Source organism: Thamnophis sirtalis, unplaced genomic scaffold (assembly GCF_051295495.1).
Source record: "Thamnophis sirtalis isolate CommonGarterSnake01/CBP01778 unplaced genomic scaffold, rThaSir2_p1.2 scaffold_4, whole genome shotgun sequence".
NCBI lineage: Eukaryota > Metazoa > Chordata > Lepidosauria > Squamata > Natricidae > Thamnophis > Thamnophis sirtalis.
The window spans coordinates 107,795,787-107,813,956 of record NW_028261384.1 but is presented as its reverse complement, the minus strand read 5'-3'; the positions used below and the strand labels follow the sequence as shown (position 1 = coordinate 107,813,956).

General features: G+C 33.7%; 3 protein-coding genes across 3 annotated transcripts; all 3 read right to left on the bottom strand.

Moving 5' to 3' along the window:
* Window positions 1–2,562: 2,562 nt before the first annotated feature.
* On the bottom strand, window positions 2,563–3,585 carry LOC106539576 (olfactory receptor 2AP1-like). The gene has a single exon (XM_014054386.2). The coding sequence runs from the start codon at window positions 3,583–3,585 to the stop codon at window positions 2,563–2,565; it is 1,023 nt and encodes a 340-aa protein (XP_013909861.2).
* Window positions 3,586–8,743: 5,158 nt separating this feature from the next.
* On the bottom strand, window positions 8,744–9,721 carry LOC106539578 (olfactory receptor 10A3-like). The gene has a single exon (XM_014054387.2). It carries the CDS (start codon window positions 9,719–9,721, stop codon window positions 8,744–8,746), a length of 978 nt encoding a protein of 325 aa, XP_013909862.2.
* Window positions 9,722–15,976: 6,255 nt separating this feature from the next.
* Window positions 15,977–16,936, bottom strand: LOC106539579 (olfactory receptor 11A1-like). Its single transcript, XM_087714462.1, has one exon. It carries the CDS (start codon window positions 16,934–16,936, stop codon window positions 15,977–15,979), a length of 960 nt encoding a protein of 319 aa, XP_087570588.1.
* Window positions 16,937–18,170: the final 1,234 nt, after the last annotated feature.

Genomic DNA, 18,170 nt, shown 5'->3' with positions numbered 1-18,170 from the left:
TTTTAAAAAGATACTAACAATTTTCTGAACACCATTGTATTATGTGTCTAGGATCCTTCCACATTCATATTTTCAGTCTCTAATGCATAAATTGTACATCAACAGAAACAGCTTTATTATAAGAATAAACATAAATGATTTTATCAAAGAACTAAGCAAAGGAAAGATAATTCTGAATTCTATTTTCTGTATGCTGAGACTGATTTTCTTCATGTTTTGTTGCAGACTCCATTTTATTACAATCATGAATTCATTTAAAGCATCTGTTGATTAATCAGGTTGGCAAATGAAATAATGCAAATTCAACATATTTTGAGTTGGTCAAATTTTGTCTGATTGACATTGTTGTAAAGGAACAATGGTTTGGCTTGCTAGGGTGATTTGTGATCAAGTCTTAAATAAATTTGGTTGACAACATAAATTTTATCTTATTTTTATATATTTTTTCCTTTTGCTGCTGAGTAATTGAATTATATGTTGAATAGATATTTGTACATATGTGAAGAAATAGATAACTATATCCTGCTTTGCTTAATATTGGACTTTCTGCAAAAAGTATATCATATTACTTTGTATAAAATATTCTATTGTTATGTTTAATTAGCTACTTATCTTCCATCAATTTATTTCACTTTACTCAAGAGCAGTGAAATATTCTTTTATTAAAATAGTAGCATTGATATGTTAAAATATCATTATTGGTCACCACAGTCATTTGTAATTCTATAGCATCTTTGGGCAAAGTTCATTTGCAAAGATGGACAAGTCTAAATAGTAGACTAGATCATATTGAAAAAAATTAAAGACAGGCAGGATAGCTATGCTGCCTAAATGCTAACTGAACACATTTCTTAATCATCATTTCAACATTTTTATTGAGAATCAGAATTTAGACAATATTAATATGAAAATAGTTTGAAATTGAGTTAAATTTGGATTTCTGACATTTTGCTATATTTGTTTCTCCTAATTGTGACCTTTAAAGAACTAAATTTAGAATAAATACTTTTGTTCTGAATCACAGTACAAACAGAAAGAAACATCAAGTTTATAAACCACTTTAAACAAAAATGATCAAATTATACATACATACATATATGTACATATTACATATACATGTATGAATCAATTATTTAAAAATATCTCTTGAAGTGTCTGAGACTAGAACCTACCTGCCTTGAGTGAGTATAAGTTTCACAGATATCCTAACTCTCACTAGTGCTATATCTTTAAATTGCAGCATAGAAAAATGGCACTTGGTAACCACTATTAAAAATAATATCCTTTGAACTTCAAATGAGTTCACTGGGGGATTTGAAATTAATCTTCTAGTTTCCTGGAAAATTATAAAATACAACCAGTCACCTAAATCCAAAAGGGATTTTTTACATTAATTATTTTCCCTTAAGATTTCTGTCTACACAGCTTATTACTTTGAAAAACTAATTTAAATCTTTTTCAGGTAACACTTCTTGAGAATCTACAGATGTGTTGCCAGACAGATAATAACAATTGAATTATAACATATGCCAAAGAAACATCAAATTTTGTCAACCTAAAGTAGTCCAGATAAGCAGCACACATAGAATTATGATCTGTACTTTATTGTAAGTTTATTTTTAAAAACCTTGCAAATCTGTAATTACATTTCTCCACTATCATCTTTATAGCCCAAGAAACTAGGGAGAGTCTCTTGTAAGATATTTGTCATGCCCACATTATCTGACCATTGCCCTCACTGCAGCTCTTTCCCGCTCTCCCAAGGTCCTTCCCACAAGGCAGGTTTCCAATATATTTACTCTCCCCTCTTTGGTTCTATGTTACAGCATCTTAAAATACCACCAAATAATTATAATGATAATTCTATAGCCAGACATTTCAATTTCCAACAGTTTCCAAGAAGCTATTGGGATGTATTATTTGACCTCAATATTGCCAAATAAGCACTCACACAAGATCAGTCTACTAATTTGGGGTCATAATGCTTCTTCCCACTATATGGCTGAATTAAATTCACATTCAATGGGAAAGCAATATTCAAATCTCAGTTCTTAAATCTTAATGAAGATAATTGTTTTCAGTTTTAGATAGGCAATACCCACTATGAAATCACACTGTACAATTCCTGGTTAGAAGAGAAATTGACAGAGCCTCTCATTTTTTCGGGTAGACAGTGTCCAGGCTCAGTGGTCAGACTGGGTTCAGTTTAACTCCTAGCCTTGTTTCAGAAATTAACAGGATAGAGTGATAGAACAGGAGACAAGTTTCCATCAGTAAAGGATGACCCAACGACCCAATAAATAAAGTCCAAGCCCTCAATGCAAATTTCTTTATCTAATAAATATGTACAAAAGTATTTTCCTGAAAAATCTAAATAATGAAACATACTGAAATAAAAATATGTGATATAATAAATCATAGTATGGTATCATATATTACAATTATAGAGATATAAATAATATCTCAAGAATAAGAGACTGCAAATAATTTTTTACATCCTGCTGACAAAAGGTATAAAATATAAACAACTTTTAATTAGTGTCCACTTACTTACATCAGATTTTACAACTTACAATGAAATTTTTGCAAACTAATGAAGTGAAGAGATGTTGAAAATTTCATATGATTCATGTGATGCATTAATATTTTATTAAAAAGCCTTTTTACAGCTTTGTGAACTTCTTTGTTTCTCAAAGTATAGATAAGTGGATTGAACAAGGATGTCATAACTGTATAGAAAATGGAAAAGATTTTATTCAAGGGTCTGAGGGAGGGAGTGTCTGGCAACACATAAACAATGATTAATGTGCTATAAAAGAGGGAAACCACCAAGAGATGAGAAGAACAGGTTGAAAATGCTTTTTGCCTTCCAGTGGTGGATTTGATTTTGATGATGGTGCCAATGATGCAAATGTAGGAGGCAATGGTCAACAGAAATGGAACAATTATGAAAATAACAGCTTCACAAAAAGCAATTAATTCAATGAGACTTGTGTCAGTACATGATAGTTTCTGCAATGGACGAAAGTCACAAAAGTAATCATCTATGACATTAGGCCCACAGAAGGATAACTGAGTGGTAAAACCCACCAGAATCACATCAAATATCAAACTATTTATCCATGCCCCAGCCATAAGCTGGAAACAGAGCTTCTTATTCATAATGGAAACATAGTGTAAAGGTCTACAAATTGCCAAATAGCGGTCATAAGACATTGCAGCCAAAATGTATGTTTCTGTAGTTCCACAAAGACATACAAAATGATATTGCACTAGGCATCTGTGGACAGCAATGGTTTTTTCACCAGTCAGTAAGCTGACCAGCATTTTAGGCAGCAAGATACAGCTATAGCAAGTGTCCAGGAAAGACAAATTTGCCAGGAAAAAGTACATTGGTGTGTGAAGTTGGTGGTCAACCAGAACAAGCAGAAAGATGAAGATGTTTCCAGTTATTGTGATCAGATAAATCACTAAGAAGAATATGAAAAGGAAAGGCTGCAGCTGAGGGGAATTGCCAAAACCCAGAAGGATAAACTCTGTGATGGTCGTCTTGTTTCCATTTTCAATAAGCAGAATTTCTTCCATGTATCAAATGTCAATTAAACCTAGAACATATGTCAAGAAGCAGGCATGTTGAAAGGCAGAGTTATGCTAAATTTTTTAATGATTTCTTAAATTTTGTTAAATGTATTTTGTGAATGTGATTAGCTGTTATTCATTATTATTTCACTCAAATAATAGTGTGACACTACAAGTAGCAAAATCATATTTTTATCTCATGCCTATGCTGGAGAGCAAAATAATTGAATCAAACATTTTCATATCTCTTTCCTTTCCCAAGTATACCTCTCTGAAAGTCTACAATGTGATCAATTTGAAATATATAATTCTATAATATTTGGAACCCTTTTTTTAAAGCTACATGGTGTTTTTTTTAGTATTTCTTGTCATACCTGTGTCCACAATGATTCTGGTTATAGATATACAGTAATTGTTTCCACACAACCATTTCTATTTTTGTAGCAATTTGATCTTGGAATTAAAAAAGAGAGAGATAGCATTATTGACCAAGAAAAGTACCAAAGGAAAGGTGACTGAACTTAATGAAATACCTAATACATTGCAAAATTTATATGAAACACTAAACACACTAATTATATTTACTTTTAATAAAGGGAAGACTGTGAAACATAATTTCAGCTTATAATGTAGTATTAATCAAATAATCTTGTATTTAGCAAAAATAATGTTTAATGCTAATATAATATAAATATAAAACATAATTTTTCACATATTTAAATAAAGGTGGACACTGAACCAAAGGCATAAAAAATAAGATATTACTCACAGAACTCTTATTAATTTTTCAACTGCGGTGCTGGAAAAATCTGCATTGTATTACCACACTATCTCATAATTCCCTTATCTATAATAAAACTTCAGACAGGAATGAAAATGATAAACTGATCTGTTGCTATATAAAGAACAAATATTTTTCTTCAGCCATTCCTAATGCTACAGATGTTATCAATCTAGAAGTTGAAACTGAATAGTAAATCATATATAAGGTTGCCTTGGCACAAGGTAGTATCTTTTTAAGCATCCAAAAGGTTATCTTTTCCAAAGAAAAATACCATATATTTTCACAAAGAGAAAAAGAGTCCCATTCATTTGGATTCACCTTCCCTGGGATGGCTTTACACATTGCATGAATGCATATTATGTTTTAACAGAATCTGGGCTTACATATGTGGTAAAAAGTTTATAAACCACAGAGGCTAACTTCAGGGATCAAGCTGAGATAAAATTAAAACATATTATGATTTAGTGCAATCTGCTAAACCATTCAAGCTGTAATGAAAAAGGCTGCCATAAAAATTCTTCTCCAATGTATAATTGCTTTGAAACTTGGAAGTGGAATTTTCCTCCACTATATTAATTACTGATTGCCCAAAGATTTAGTATTGATTTTTGTCCAAAGATTCAGCATTGATTTTTTCTCCAAATGTCTTGTGAAGGAGCTGGAGCTTTTTCTGATATAATATAGAAGTGCTTCTATCAATATATCATTAATTAATCCTGGGAGATTTGACATTGATTTTCTGATTTACTGATGCAACTCTGTTATACAGCCAAAAGGAGATTTCTCCCTGGGATTTCTGTGTTATTTAGAGCTTCCTACTTCTGAGCATTTAAAAAATTTCAGGCAGGCAATCCTGAGAGTACAAAGGATCACATTCAGTCAGAAAAATAAAATCCATGCTCTCATCAGCATGTTGAAAATTTTGCTTGTTCATTAGTTATCCTCTATCAAGGAAAAGGCAACAACCATACATTTTGCATTTATTTTCCTCAGTTAGATGATACACTGTCCTTGGAGACCATATTGTTTGTGCTATGACAGTCAGATAGTTCAATTTTAGAAATTATTGCTTATTTTTTTCTCCAAATTTTGTTATATTGCACTATGAGCTTCTTGTATGTTTCGGTAGATTGTATTTTTTTAATTTAATTTTTTTTTCTACTTGGAATCTTAATTGAAACTTGGAATTATTGACCTGATGTGGTGTATAATGACTGGAGTTGTAGCAGAAACTCTCTTTTTGAAAAAAATATCAAGCACAATTTCACTTATTTTCCATTAGCATTATTAAAGTTACTAAAACACATTTAAACCAGGAGATACATATATTATGCAATGAAAAACTGTATTCAGAAAAAAATATCTTGGAAACAAATGAAGATGAAAACTAACAACAATTTTTCAAATTAAGTCTCCATTCAGAAAGAAATTTCAAATAGAATTTGCTAAAGGCATGGTGAATTAAACTAGAATGAAGGCCAAAGAACCAGGAAGTAGACTGGTTCTTTGGAAACTTTCAGAACAAGGAGGGAGATTGATCAGAAAGCTCTCAACAACAGCAGAGTCATTTATAGGACACTGTGTTTGCTGGTTTCACTTCTAATATTTTTTAAGAAATTGTTTATCTAACATCTGTCAGGTTCTGAAGAGTTAATGAAAACAGCCAAACACAGAGACAGTTTGAAAATGCAGTTTATCTTCCTAGGCACCTCAACAAAGCATTAAGGCAATGAATAAATTGTCAGAGCTGACATCTGGTGCTCCTTACCAACTTTTATAGTTACTTGGTAATTAGGCTAATCCCCACCCCCGCATGCACACACACCCATCACCTTGTGACCCAGAGTGAAAACCACCCGGAAATCAAACATGGATTGTTTTCAGTCAGTTATCTGTTCTGGAATGTTCTCAGTGGAAACCTCCTGGCAATCAGTCATAAGAGCTTTGTAGAGTTCTCAACTGGACTGCTTGTGGAGCAGGGAGATCTCTATCTGGTAAGCACAAGTCTTGGCAGCTGGCCCAGTTCCCCCCCCCCGCACTAGAATGGCAACTCCAGGCCTCTGTGCTCACCAGAGCTGACATGTGCCCCTCTACCATGGAGACAGCATCTGGGGAGGTACTGGGAAGGTAAAAATTACAGTCAGTTAGGAGCTGAAGGACCCGTTCTCCCCCAGTTTTGTGGGATGTCTGAAGTGGAATCTCACTACCAGGTGGGGTGCCCTACATCTTAAAGTTTGAAGAGTTTTTCAAAAATGACAAGTTTGAAAAATCACAATGAATTCATCTTCATTCTTCATTTCTGAACAAAAAAATATAAACTATAAGTGTTCAGACAAATTGGGAATATTGAAAATTTTACTGTAAGTTGCACTACCTAGTAAACTAACTATATAAAATAAACAGCTTTTCATGGCAACCAAATTATTTTGTCTGTTATGGGTCATAACAAAGTAAATTTGATACTAGAGTGGACTAAAGATGCAAGCAAAAAGAGGAAGAAAAAATAACTACTTTGGAAATTTACAAAATGAACAAAACACTCAAACAGTTGTTCCAAAGGTGCTTTTTAAAAGGCAACTGGACTTTTTTTTTTTTGTATTTTCCTTGAAGTCATTTGGCTTCTCATCCAAGAAGCTTCTTCAGTTCGTGTCTGAAGAAATGTCTTCAAAGAAAAAAAAAAGAACGTTCATTTGCCTTCTTAAAAGAACCTCTGGGACAATCATGATATGGATGACCGAAAATCTCCATAGACACTGTAACTATTGCAATATTAAAGGAGATCTTTGAAGAATTAAATGAAAAATTAACAGCCATAATATAGCAATAATATTAGACTTAATAAAATTCTGTATCAGTGGTGGGATTCACTTATCTTCGCTACGAGTTCACAAATGTCAGTGCACTGACATTTCTCACATGCTCAGATGGTTGTGCATTACATCAGGATATGTGGGCAGAACCTCGAGCAGCTGCCACTACCAGTTCGCCCGAACAGGTAAGTTTGGGCTTACAGTTTGCCCCAAACAATCCACATTCTCATTTTACTGATCTCTGAAACATGGAAAGCTAAGTCAACCACAAGCTCATCAGAACTGTGTCTGAAGGCAATCTGTAATATTGCATTCTAAGAGCCATGGTGGTGCAATGGTTATGCAGTATTGCAGGCTAATTCTGTCAAATGCCAGCAGTTTGATTCTCACTGGCTCAAGGTTGACTGAGCCTTCAATCCTTACAAGGATGGTAAAATGAGGACCCAGATTGTTGTGGGCAATATGCTGATTCTGTAAAACAGCTTAGAGAGGGCTGTAAAAGCACTGTCGGTTTATAAATCATGCTATTGCTAACCAGCGTGCCACAATAGCTCCTGTTTATAAGAATTGATAACGTTTAAAGAATGTTAATGAAGCAATGACATAAAATTTATTTGACAAAAATAGTGGAATCAAATATTGGAATTTTAAAAATGTGGATTACAAAATAGAAGATATTGTTTAATGCGGAAACAGGATTTGCAGATCAAAAGAGTAACTAGGAACTGATTCTTTATTGGATATACAAATGAAGGTGGGTGAAGTTTTAAAAATAAAAGGAAAAATACAAATGATGAACCAAGAGAAAGATCTGGATAATGTCTTTTCACTGGATTACAAAAGAGGTTTGTTAAAGCCTTAAAGAGAGATCAATTCCCATAAGAATATCTTAATGAATAAGATTTTTCAGAGGTAACAACAATATAAAGCAGGGTTTTTTTGATCAAGATTAAAATAAGACACTTGTTAATGAAATTCTTGCAATCATTTATAGATTATCATTTTTGCTGGCAATAGAATTGAAAACTTCATATCATATGAAGTTGCTTATACATAAATATATTATAAGAAGAGATTTCTGTTTGTAACTATATGATGGTGAAGAACTGTCATACTTATTTATATTTGTAATAAAGATCGGAAGTAACTTCTTTATTATTTCTTTCTTCTTTATTCCACTTTTTCCTTTTCTTTGTACTTTTCTAATTTATTCTTTCTTTTTCCTTTTATTGTCTTTTTAGTTAACTTTCTCTCTTTGTGTTCAGTCTGCATTAGTTTTCTTTACTGTAATAAAAATCACATAGATACATATATGCACACATATACATATGCATACACGTTGTCTGTTTGTCTGTCTATCTATCTATCATCTATCTACATAAACATATATACATATAAATATACATGGAAATGCATGGGAAGACAACAGGAATTAAGGCAGAAATACCTCAGCAATATGGAAAGAAGAGCATTCTGACATGAAACAATCTTGTCCCTCCATAATCTACTCTGAATTCTCAAGTAATACTGTTAAATATAATACATTTTCATTTCCCCAGTAAAACTTTGGCTACCTAAAGAATTTTTTAAAAAGACCAAGAATTATAATTTTATCAAAAAGTCGTATTAGGGCTTTGTGAACTTCCTTGTTTCTCAAAGAATAGATAAGGGGGTTGAACAAAGGTGTCATCATTGTATAGAAAACAGAAAATATTTTGTTGAATTGTCTGAGAGAAGGGATATCTGGCAATGTATAGACAATGATCAATGTGCCATAAAAGAGGGAAACCACCATAAGATGAGAGGAACATGTTGAAAAGGCCTTTTGCCTTCCAGTGGTGGACTGAATTCTGATGATGGTACCTATGATGCAAGTGTAAGAAATGATACTCAAGAGGAATGGAATAACTACAAAAATAATGGATATGCAAAAAGAGAAGTATTCAGTTAGAACAGTATCTGTACAGGACAGTTTCACCAGTGGACGGAAATCACAGAAGTAATGGTCTATAACATTAGGCCCACAAAAAGAAAATTGAGTCACAAGAGCTACAAAAACTACATTAGCTACTAGACTGCTTACGAATGCTCCTACCATAAGTTGGAAACAAAATTTTGTATTCATAATAGAGCCATAGTGCAAGGGTCTACAAATTGCCAGATAGCGATCATAAGACATTGCAGTCAAAATATAAGTTTCTATGGTTCCACAAAGACAAAAAAAATGATATTGGGCTAGGCACCCAATAACAGTAATAGTTTTTTTATCAGTCAGCAAAATGGCCAGCATTTTAGGTAGCAAATTACAACTATAGCAAGTGTCCAGGCAAGACAAATTAGCCAGGAATAAATACATCGGGGTGTGGAGGTGTTGATCAGTCACAATTAAAATAAAGATGAGAAGGTTTCCAGTTATTGTCATTAAATAAATCACCAAGAAAAAACAGAAAAGGAGAGGCTGAAGCTCAGAGAGATTCCCAAAACCTAGAAGAATAAATTCTTTGATGCTTGTCTGATTTCCTTTTTCTGAATCCAAAATTTCTTCCATTTGTCAAATATTAATCTAGAATACAAACCAAGAGTTAAACAGCTTCAAAGGCAAATAAATGAAATGCTCCTTTCTTATCAATTTCTTGAACATGTAAAATTATCCTCAGAATACTGATACCTGTTATCAACATGGGGCTGCCCTTGAAAAGCATCTGAAAGCTCCAATTGGTTCAAAATGCAGTGGCTCCATGGTTTTGTACAGACCCAGGTGTGCACATATGTTACCTCTTCCCCTGGAGCTGTATTGTCTGCCAATTTGCTTCTGGGTATAATTCAACATGCTGGTTGTCATCTTTAAAGCCCTACATGGCTTGGAACCAAGGAGACTGAAGGACCACCTCTTGCCAGTTACATCCAAGCAACCCATCAGGGAATATTGTGGGTTCCTTCTCCTAAGGAGATACATCTGGCAGGACCAGAAGACAGGCCTTCTCTGTGGTGGCCTTTCCATTTGAAACATTATCTGTGCAGAGATCAGACTGCCCCCGATTTTGACTTTCTTTTGTAAGGCCATGCAGACCTGGTTTTGCAGGTCGGGGAACCAGAGTGGGTTAGAGTTTGTTTGATTAATTGCTGTCACCAGGTGGGTGGGTGAGTTTACTGTTCTTATATTGGGATTTTTATTTTTTGTAAGCTGCCTAGGGTCAGTGAAATTGAGTGGGCAGTCATATAAATTATCTAAATAAGCAAATAAAAATAAGTTCACTAAAATCCCCAGCCTAGAAAGCACAGACTTTGAGTTCAATTCTGCCTTAGTCATGAAAGCCATCTGGGTGACCTTGGGCCATTCACTCTCTCTCAGCCCAAAGCACCTCACAGGGTTGTTGTTATGAGGAAAATTGGAGGAAGTTGTGTTGAACACGTTTGCTTCCTTGAGTTATTTGTAAAAATAATAAAGGTGTGATACAAATAAATAAATAAATAGCAGGATAGCTCAAATTATCTGTGTAAAAGTAGTAGCATTCTTTTCTTCATGTTTACTTTGGGAAGCAATATACTTCAGGGCATCAAACATTTATATTTCCTTTCCACTTGCCAACCATACCTTCTATTTAACTTCTGCAGATTTGTAAATTGTAGTCAGGGTGATACAAGCAATTCTAAAATGTTGGATCACTTTTCTAAAAATCAATGTGAAACTTTCAATAACCTTAAATTAGCAGATAATATTAGAAATGTACATTCTGGGTATATTGTACATCTAGTTACACACTCCACAACACATTCTAATTTTTAGAATAAATTGGTCTTGGTACCTCACCCCGCCCCACCCCAAAAATAACATTTATTTACCATAGGAGGTATCTGCAGAAAGATCATATGGGCGAAAGATAACATGACAAAGACACTGCAAAAGTTATGTGGAATGTTTTAACACATTGGAATTATATACATTTTAAAAAAATAAGAAGAGAATTACATAATTATTCCTTATAACAAATTTGGAAAGCTGTCACTAATCACTTTTAAATTACCAAAGGCTGATACACAATTTTCTAAACATTTCAATAGTAAGTTTGTAAGTATTCACAGAAGAACTATGCTTTATTAAATTGTCCATTAAAGAAATTGTTAAAGAAATCACAGTACCATGATTTACAGACCAGAAAAACTATCTTCTCAGATGGAGTTGAAATAAAATATTATTGGTTAGTACAAAGTGTAGTCATCTAAACTTTGAATGGAAAAAAAGAGAAATTCAACTTTTCTCAACATATAGTTGTGACTGAAATATTTTTTCAGCAATATTTAATGAGAGATTATCCAAGAATTCAGTATTAATATTTCCCCTGCAGGAAGATCTGTTATCTGGGCAAGCTAGAGTTATTTCTACTGTTAAGTGCTTTTACTGTAAGTATATATAATTAATTAATCCTGGGAGATTTGTGGCTGATTTGCTGATATTTTTTTCAGGCAACTCAATTAGACACCCAAAAGAATATCCCCATGTGCATTCTTCTTCCTTGGGATTGTGATGCTATTTAGAGTGTAATCATTCTGAGGACTGATTGACTCATTTAAAATATTTTTCATAAAATGCATCCTGCTAGGTCACATTCATGCACAAATGGTAAAACACATTACACTTTCTATCATCAGCATGCTGAAAAATTGGCTTGTGTAGGGGAAGAAGTGGCAGAAATTGAGGGGCAGAGTTGAAAGGGCGATTAGCCTAGAATTCCAATATAGCCACAAGCAAACTATGTACAACCCTACCCTCTTGGCTTCCATTGATCATTATCTAACTCCGAGTATGTGATAAACATTACTGGAGAATATCCCAGTGTATAAGCATGAATAGAAATAAATCAGTTTCATTCAACTTTCACATTTGGAGCTGATCTATTGCACTTGACAATTTGTAGATTAGAAACTTTGATGCATAGACAGTTTGAAAAAACACAGAGATCTTTCACTTAATTCCCTCACTTTGTGGATGAGCTACTCTTATAAAACAGGTTATGAATAATAGGAAGTAAAATTTGAGAAAATATTCATTTTCTCTTTTTCTTTCTTTTTGCTTCTATTATCTTTTCTGTTGGCATTTTCTATGAGTCATACACTTTTTACTCCTTCCTAGATTCTTCACTGAAATTTGAAGTATTAATCCTTTCCATTGAAATTTAATGATTAGAGAGTGAATTTTAACAATATATTCCAAGATATTTAAAAGTTATTCTGAAAAAAAGAGCAAGATCTCAGATGGCTATAGGCTCCAGCTGTTGCTATTAAATGACAAGTCAGTCTCTGAAAAGGCTCATCTCATCCAGGTTGCCATATATTACTGAGACCTGTCTGGGCAAAGAAAAGAGAATGTCCTTTTCTAGAAATGTGTACAGAAGATTTTCAGTTTTGGCACCAATCACAAGGAAAGGGGTGCTAGTATTGTCTATAGCATGATGGTAAACCTTTGGCACTTGTTCCAGAGGTGACATGCAGAGATTTCTCTCTGGGCACGCAAGTTGTCATCCCAGTTCAGCTCCGCTGCACATGCATACATGTTTCCAATCAACCAGCTGGTTTTCAAGTCTCTGCTACCACTTGCAAAGGGGTGGGGCACATATGTGGGGATGTGCGTGCATGTGTGGGGGCATGGGCATGTGCGCATGCATGGGGGTGGGAGGCATTGCATTTTGGCAGTGCATTCATGCTTTGGGCACAGTACCAAAAAGGTTAGCCATCACTGGTCTCTATGAGTCTCTGAAGAATGTCAGGGACTCTGTCTTGCAGATCATCAGGTATCTCACCAAGCTTGAGTCAGCCTTTTATCCTTCTGAGGCCAGTAAAATGAGTATACAGATTGTGGGGGCCAATATGCCGACTCTGTAAACTACTTAGAGAGGGCTGTAAAGCACTATGAAGCAGTATATAAGTCTAAGTGCTATTGCTATTGCTACAGATAAGATGAAGAATCAGTTGGGAGTTCTGTTATTATATCAGTCTTCATCCTGTTTGGCAGCCTCCCTGCCCAAGGTTATCATCAAGTTGATGGTAAAGATTCCCAGACTTGGATTTTTGGGGACTTCAATTTACCATCATTACAGTAGACTCAATGCATGAATTCATGGCTATCTTTACAACATGGAGATGACACAACTTTTCATGGGACCTACACATGAAAGGTCATACACACACGGTCAGGGTAATGGCTATGTGAGCTGGAGTTGGGATATGTTGCCATCTATCCCTTGTCACTATCTAGTTCTCATTGATTTTTCTGCAGTTCCAAGGTAGCTTGGATTTTTCTTGGGGTTTATTACACAGTTTGATTGAGGCTTCTGTTGCTTCCTGGTATGATGCAGCAGCAGAACTACTGGATCAGCCTCACAACTGGGAAACAAGGCATCTTATGCAGAATTCAATTTAGCATCCCCTGTAAAGGTTTATTAATATTGTTGCAATCAATTATGCATTCACTTACCCCCATGCCCAACACTGGTATCCATGTTTAAGTTTCAGGAGAATCATGATTTATTTTTATTTGCATCTGTTTTCCCTCACCTCCAACAAATTTAGTATTATTGTATGAGACACAATTTTCATATCAGGTTGTGACAGCTGTGGGTTCTGATGATGCCTACATGCCCTAAATGATTCTAAAAACTATTTCAGAAACCCCAGCCTGTATTGCATTGGATTGGCAACATATGATTGAAAAACCCATTTATCATCGTTCCCATCCACCAATGTCTGTTTTTTTCTTTCTTCCAGAGAACATGAATGCCATAATTGTGAAAACATTTCGGATTTGTTTTTATATTTTCTATTTTTCAAAGTATTTTGTTGATCCATAGATCTGTGTATGTAATGGTAAGTGAGAAAGATCTTGGAAGAATAAGCAAAGATATGCTGCCAATGGACCAGTCACATAGGAGACAGCATAGAAAATAGCCTTGAGTAGTCATGTGTGAGTAGGCAGCTGTATAAATTTTCTAAATAAATAAATACAATAGCTGGATGGTGGGGGTGGGGAAGAGATTCAAAAGAAACCCTCCCTAGTTCCTTGGCCTGTATAGAAGTGTGAGAATTGTATTTCCAGACATTCAAGATACTGTCAATGTAGTTTTACAATAAAGTAGAATTAGCTCATTTGATTGTAATTCCTATCTCATTTATCTAGGAATATAGTAAAAGACACTAGTAACTGTTTCATACATAGAAGTATCCATGCTTTAATTCTTAAGATCCTTAAGCTAACCAGATTTAGAAATAAGAGCCATTTGAATTTCAGAAAGAAACTTGTTAATTGGAGTAATATTTAATGTCTGAAATATATAGCAAACCAATTAATGCAGGTTGTTCTCAACTTCTTTATTTTCATACATTTAATCCTGCAGAATTGAGTAATCTCATTTCCAACCATCCTGTCTGTTCATCCTGGTTTCTATTCCATCACATGTACATTGTAAGGATATTGAAAAATAAGAATCAATGAAAGAGAAATTATCATGAACTTACTTTTTTCTTGGCCTTTCATGCCAAATGCATATAGGGAAAAATACTTGAATTTGAACAACTACAGTATATTTTGTTCTTTCTTTCTTTCTGATGTTTTTATTTATTTTCCAAGGTTAAAATACAAAATGAGGAAAAGAAATAAAAAATTGCAATACAAAAACAAAAAAAAAGAAAGAAAAAAGTGTATAAAGCAAAATATCAAGCATACACACAAAATGTCTCTCCAGTTGTACACTGATAAATATATTTCAGCAGCAACAATTGTTTCACTCCCCCTTGCAAGATAGTCCTAATCACAAAGCTAAATCTTAAAACCCTTTGTTAACAATATATTGTATTTAACCCACAGAAATTCCACAAGTGGTTTCTATTGTCACCTAAACCCACTATTCATAGTCTCTGATCTGATCAAGATCAAATGCCATCAACTGATTCTTGACAACAAAAATAGATCCCGGTATACCATTTTACTTTTCTTTAAAATTACAAACGGAATCTTTTCAAATAACTGCTTCTCACTCTTCAAAAGAGAAAAAACTTCATTGATAGTATCATCTCCATAATACTTGTTGTTCAGCAAATCTTCCCACAAATTAGGATCCAATGTGTCTTGACAGTTATCCTTTAATTGCATGTGATGTTTCCATTCCACAAACCTGATCAGCTTTTCAAAGAAGATCAAGTTCATTATTGCCCCTCTAACAAATCTCCAGTTTTCAAACAAATTTTCTCTTCAGAATCTGTTAAAAGTAGATTAACTTCCAGTCCATCCAATTGTATAGCTGATTTAGCCACTCTTGCCTGTGTCTAGATGTCTTCTTTAGGTTGATTTACAATTGTTATTCATTCATCAAACCTTTTATCCATTTTTTATTTAAAACTTGTAGGTTAGCAAACATTTTTCTCAAAAGTTTTCAAAAAACTTAACATTAAAATTATCTGAGTTTGCTTTGAATTTTATCTCAAAAACAGCATACCTATATTTTAGATTAAAAATCCAATTTTTTTACAGCCAATTAACCAATATGAAAATCAGTTAAGGATCTACTTTAAAGAAAATTGTCAGGCAAATTTATGGTAAGAAAGTGAGAGATAGGGAGGGAGGGGGAAGGGGGGGAGGGGTTATTGTCATTTCTACCTTAGCATGAAGTTAATAACACCGAATAGCATGTAACCATCATGATCCCAATCAGGAACTTCAGCCATTACAACTAAATAGAACAGGGACCAATTATTGACCTTACTGATTCTAATTTAAATTCAAAATATAACTAGTCAATAAAATAAAAAACAATTATAGTTTCAATTTACTTTTATTTATAATTTTACCATAAAGTAATCTGAGAGCTTTGTGGACTTCTTTGTTTCTTAAAGTATAAATTAGGGGATTTGCCAAAGGAGTCATCACAGTATAGAAAATAGAGAAGACTTTATTGAGATATCTCAGGGTGGGATAATCTGGCAACACATAGACAATGATTAATGTGCCATAAAAGAAGCAAACTACCATGAGATGAGAAGAACAAGTTGAAAAGGCTTTTTGCCTTCCAATGGTAGATTTTATTTTGATGATGGTGCCAATGATACAAATATAGGAGAGGAAGGTCAACAGAAAAGGAACAATTACAAAACTAATGCTTACGAAGAGAAGGACAAGATCAAGGGGATTTGTATCAGAACAAGATAATTTCTCCAATGGGTGGAAATCACAAAAGTAATGGTCTATAACGTTAGGGCCACAGAAGGATAACTGAGCCACAAAAGCTACTAGAATAACATTAACTATCACACTACTAATCCATGTCCCAGCCATTAGTAGGAAACAGAATTTCCCATTCATAATAGAAGGATAGAGCAAAGGTCTACAAATTGCCAAATAGCGATCATAAGACATGGCAGCCAAAAGATAAGTTTCTACACCTGCACAGAAACAGAAGAAATGATATTGGGCTAGACATCCACTCACACTAATTGTTTTCTTAACTCTTAGCAAGTTCACCAACATTTTAGGGAGCACAGTAGAGCTATAGCAAGTGTCCAGAAAAGACAAATTTGCCAGGAAGAAGTACATTGGGGTGTGAAGGTGCTGATCAATCACAACTAGCAGAAAGATGAGAAGATTTCCTGTTATAGTAATCAAATAAAGCACTAAGAAGAAAGAGAAAAGTAGAGGCTCCACTTTAGGGAAAGTTCCAAAACCTAAAAGGATGAATTCTGTAATTCCTGTTTGATTTCCTTTTTCTGTATCTACCATCATAAAGTGACAGCTCAGATCTAGAATATATAAGAAAAAGAAAACAAATTCAGATGTAAATTTCTAAAGCACTTTATTTCTCTTTCACACTATAACGAAAATATCTAGATAATTTGGGTAACTGTCCAATCATATCAGGAAGACTAGATTAAATTAAAATAATATGGGAAAATCTGATCCTCCCATTATTGTCTTACCTGTTTTGTAGAAGATATTATATGCTTATGAAACCTTTGCACCATAACTCATGACTCAGTCATTGTCCTTTCTTATGACTCTCCTAACTATAATTTTGTTCAATCCTCTATTATTTTCTAAAACTAGTTTATGATTCCAAGGCAAAATTAGAAAATCAACAACACTGAGAACCTGTTATTAATATTACAATATTATATCTATTGGTTATACAGTAATAGGTGTATTTACTTCAACTATAATGTTGATTTCAAAGTCAACCAAAAGATAACATTTTAAGTAATAAACTGTCTAAGAAATGAGGATCCTAGACCTAACGTGCTTTGGATCTTCCGTGTCACCAATTTAACTGAAACACTTGAACATCATGTTCCCATTATTCTTGCGTAAAAACATTTTGCCCTATTAATAATAAACTCTTATAATCTAAACATTATCTCTGGGTTCAGTAAATTTCTTAGAGCTTTCTTCATTATACAATTAAGCATTCATTAGGGAAACAAGAAGGGAGAAAGCTGGACCTATTCTTTCCTTTATTTATCAAATTTATTTATATTCAATAAATGACATAATATTAGATAATCTCTTGAAATGTTTTATTTATGGATATATAAACCCAACTGTATGTATAAAGCCCCTGTGGAAGATTTGTTCCTTTCTCAAATGTAATAAGACCATCAAAATATATAATTCAGAAATCCAACAATCATATTAATTACAAGTTGAAATGTGAGATCCTTAGGCCACTATCTTTTAAACTTTGTGAATTGTTGAATTTAATATTTGTTAGACCATGTAAAACATAACTTATCATGACAGCCATTTACTAACTTATTCTCATTGAATTGGCATCATTTGAAACAATGTTTAATCTTGGTAAAATGTTAGTATTTCCTGTGGAAATTCTTCCTTACCAAGAAAAAATTAAGATGTACTAAACAAATTAACGAGATCCAGTTTGTTGCAGTAGCTTAAGGCTAATTGTTTATTTTGGATTTGTCTGCATGGAATTTTGGTTTCTGAAATAAGCTTACTTGTT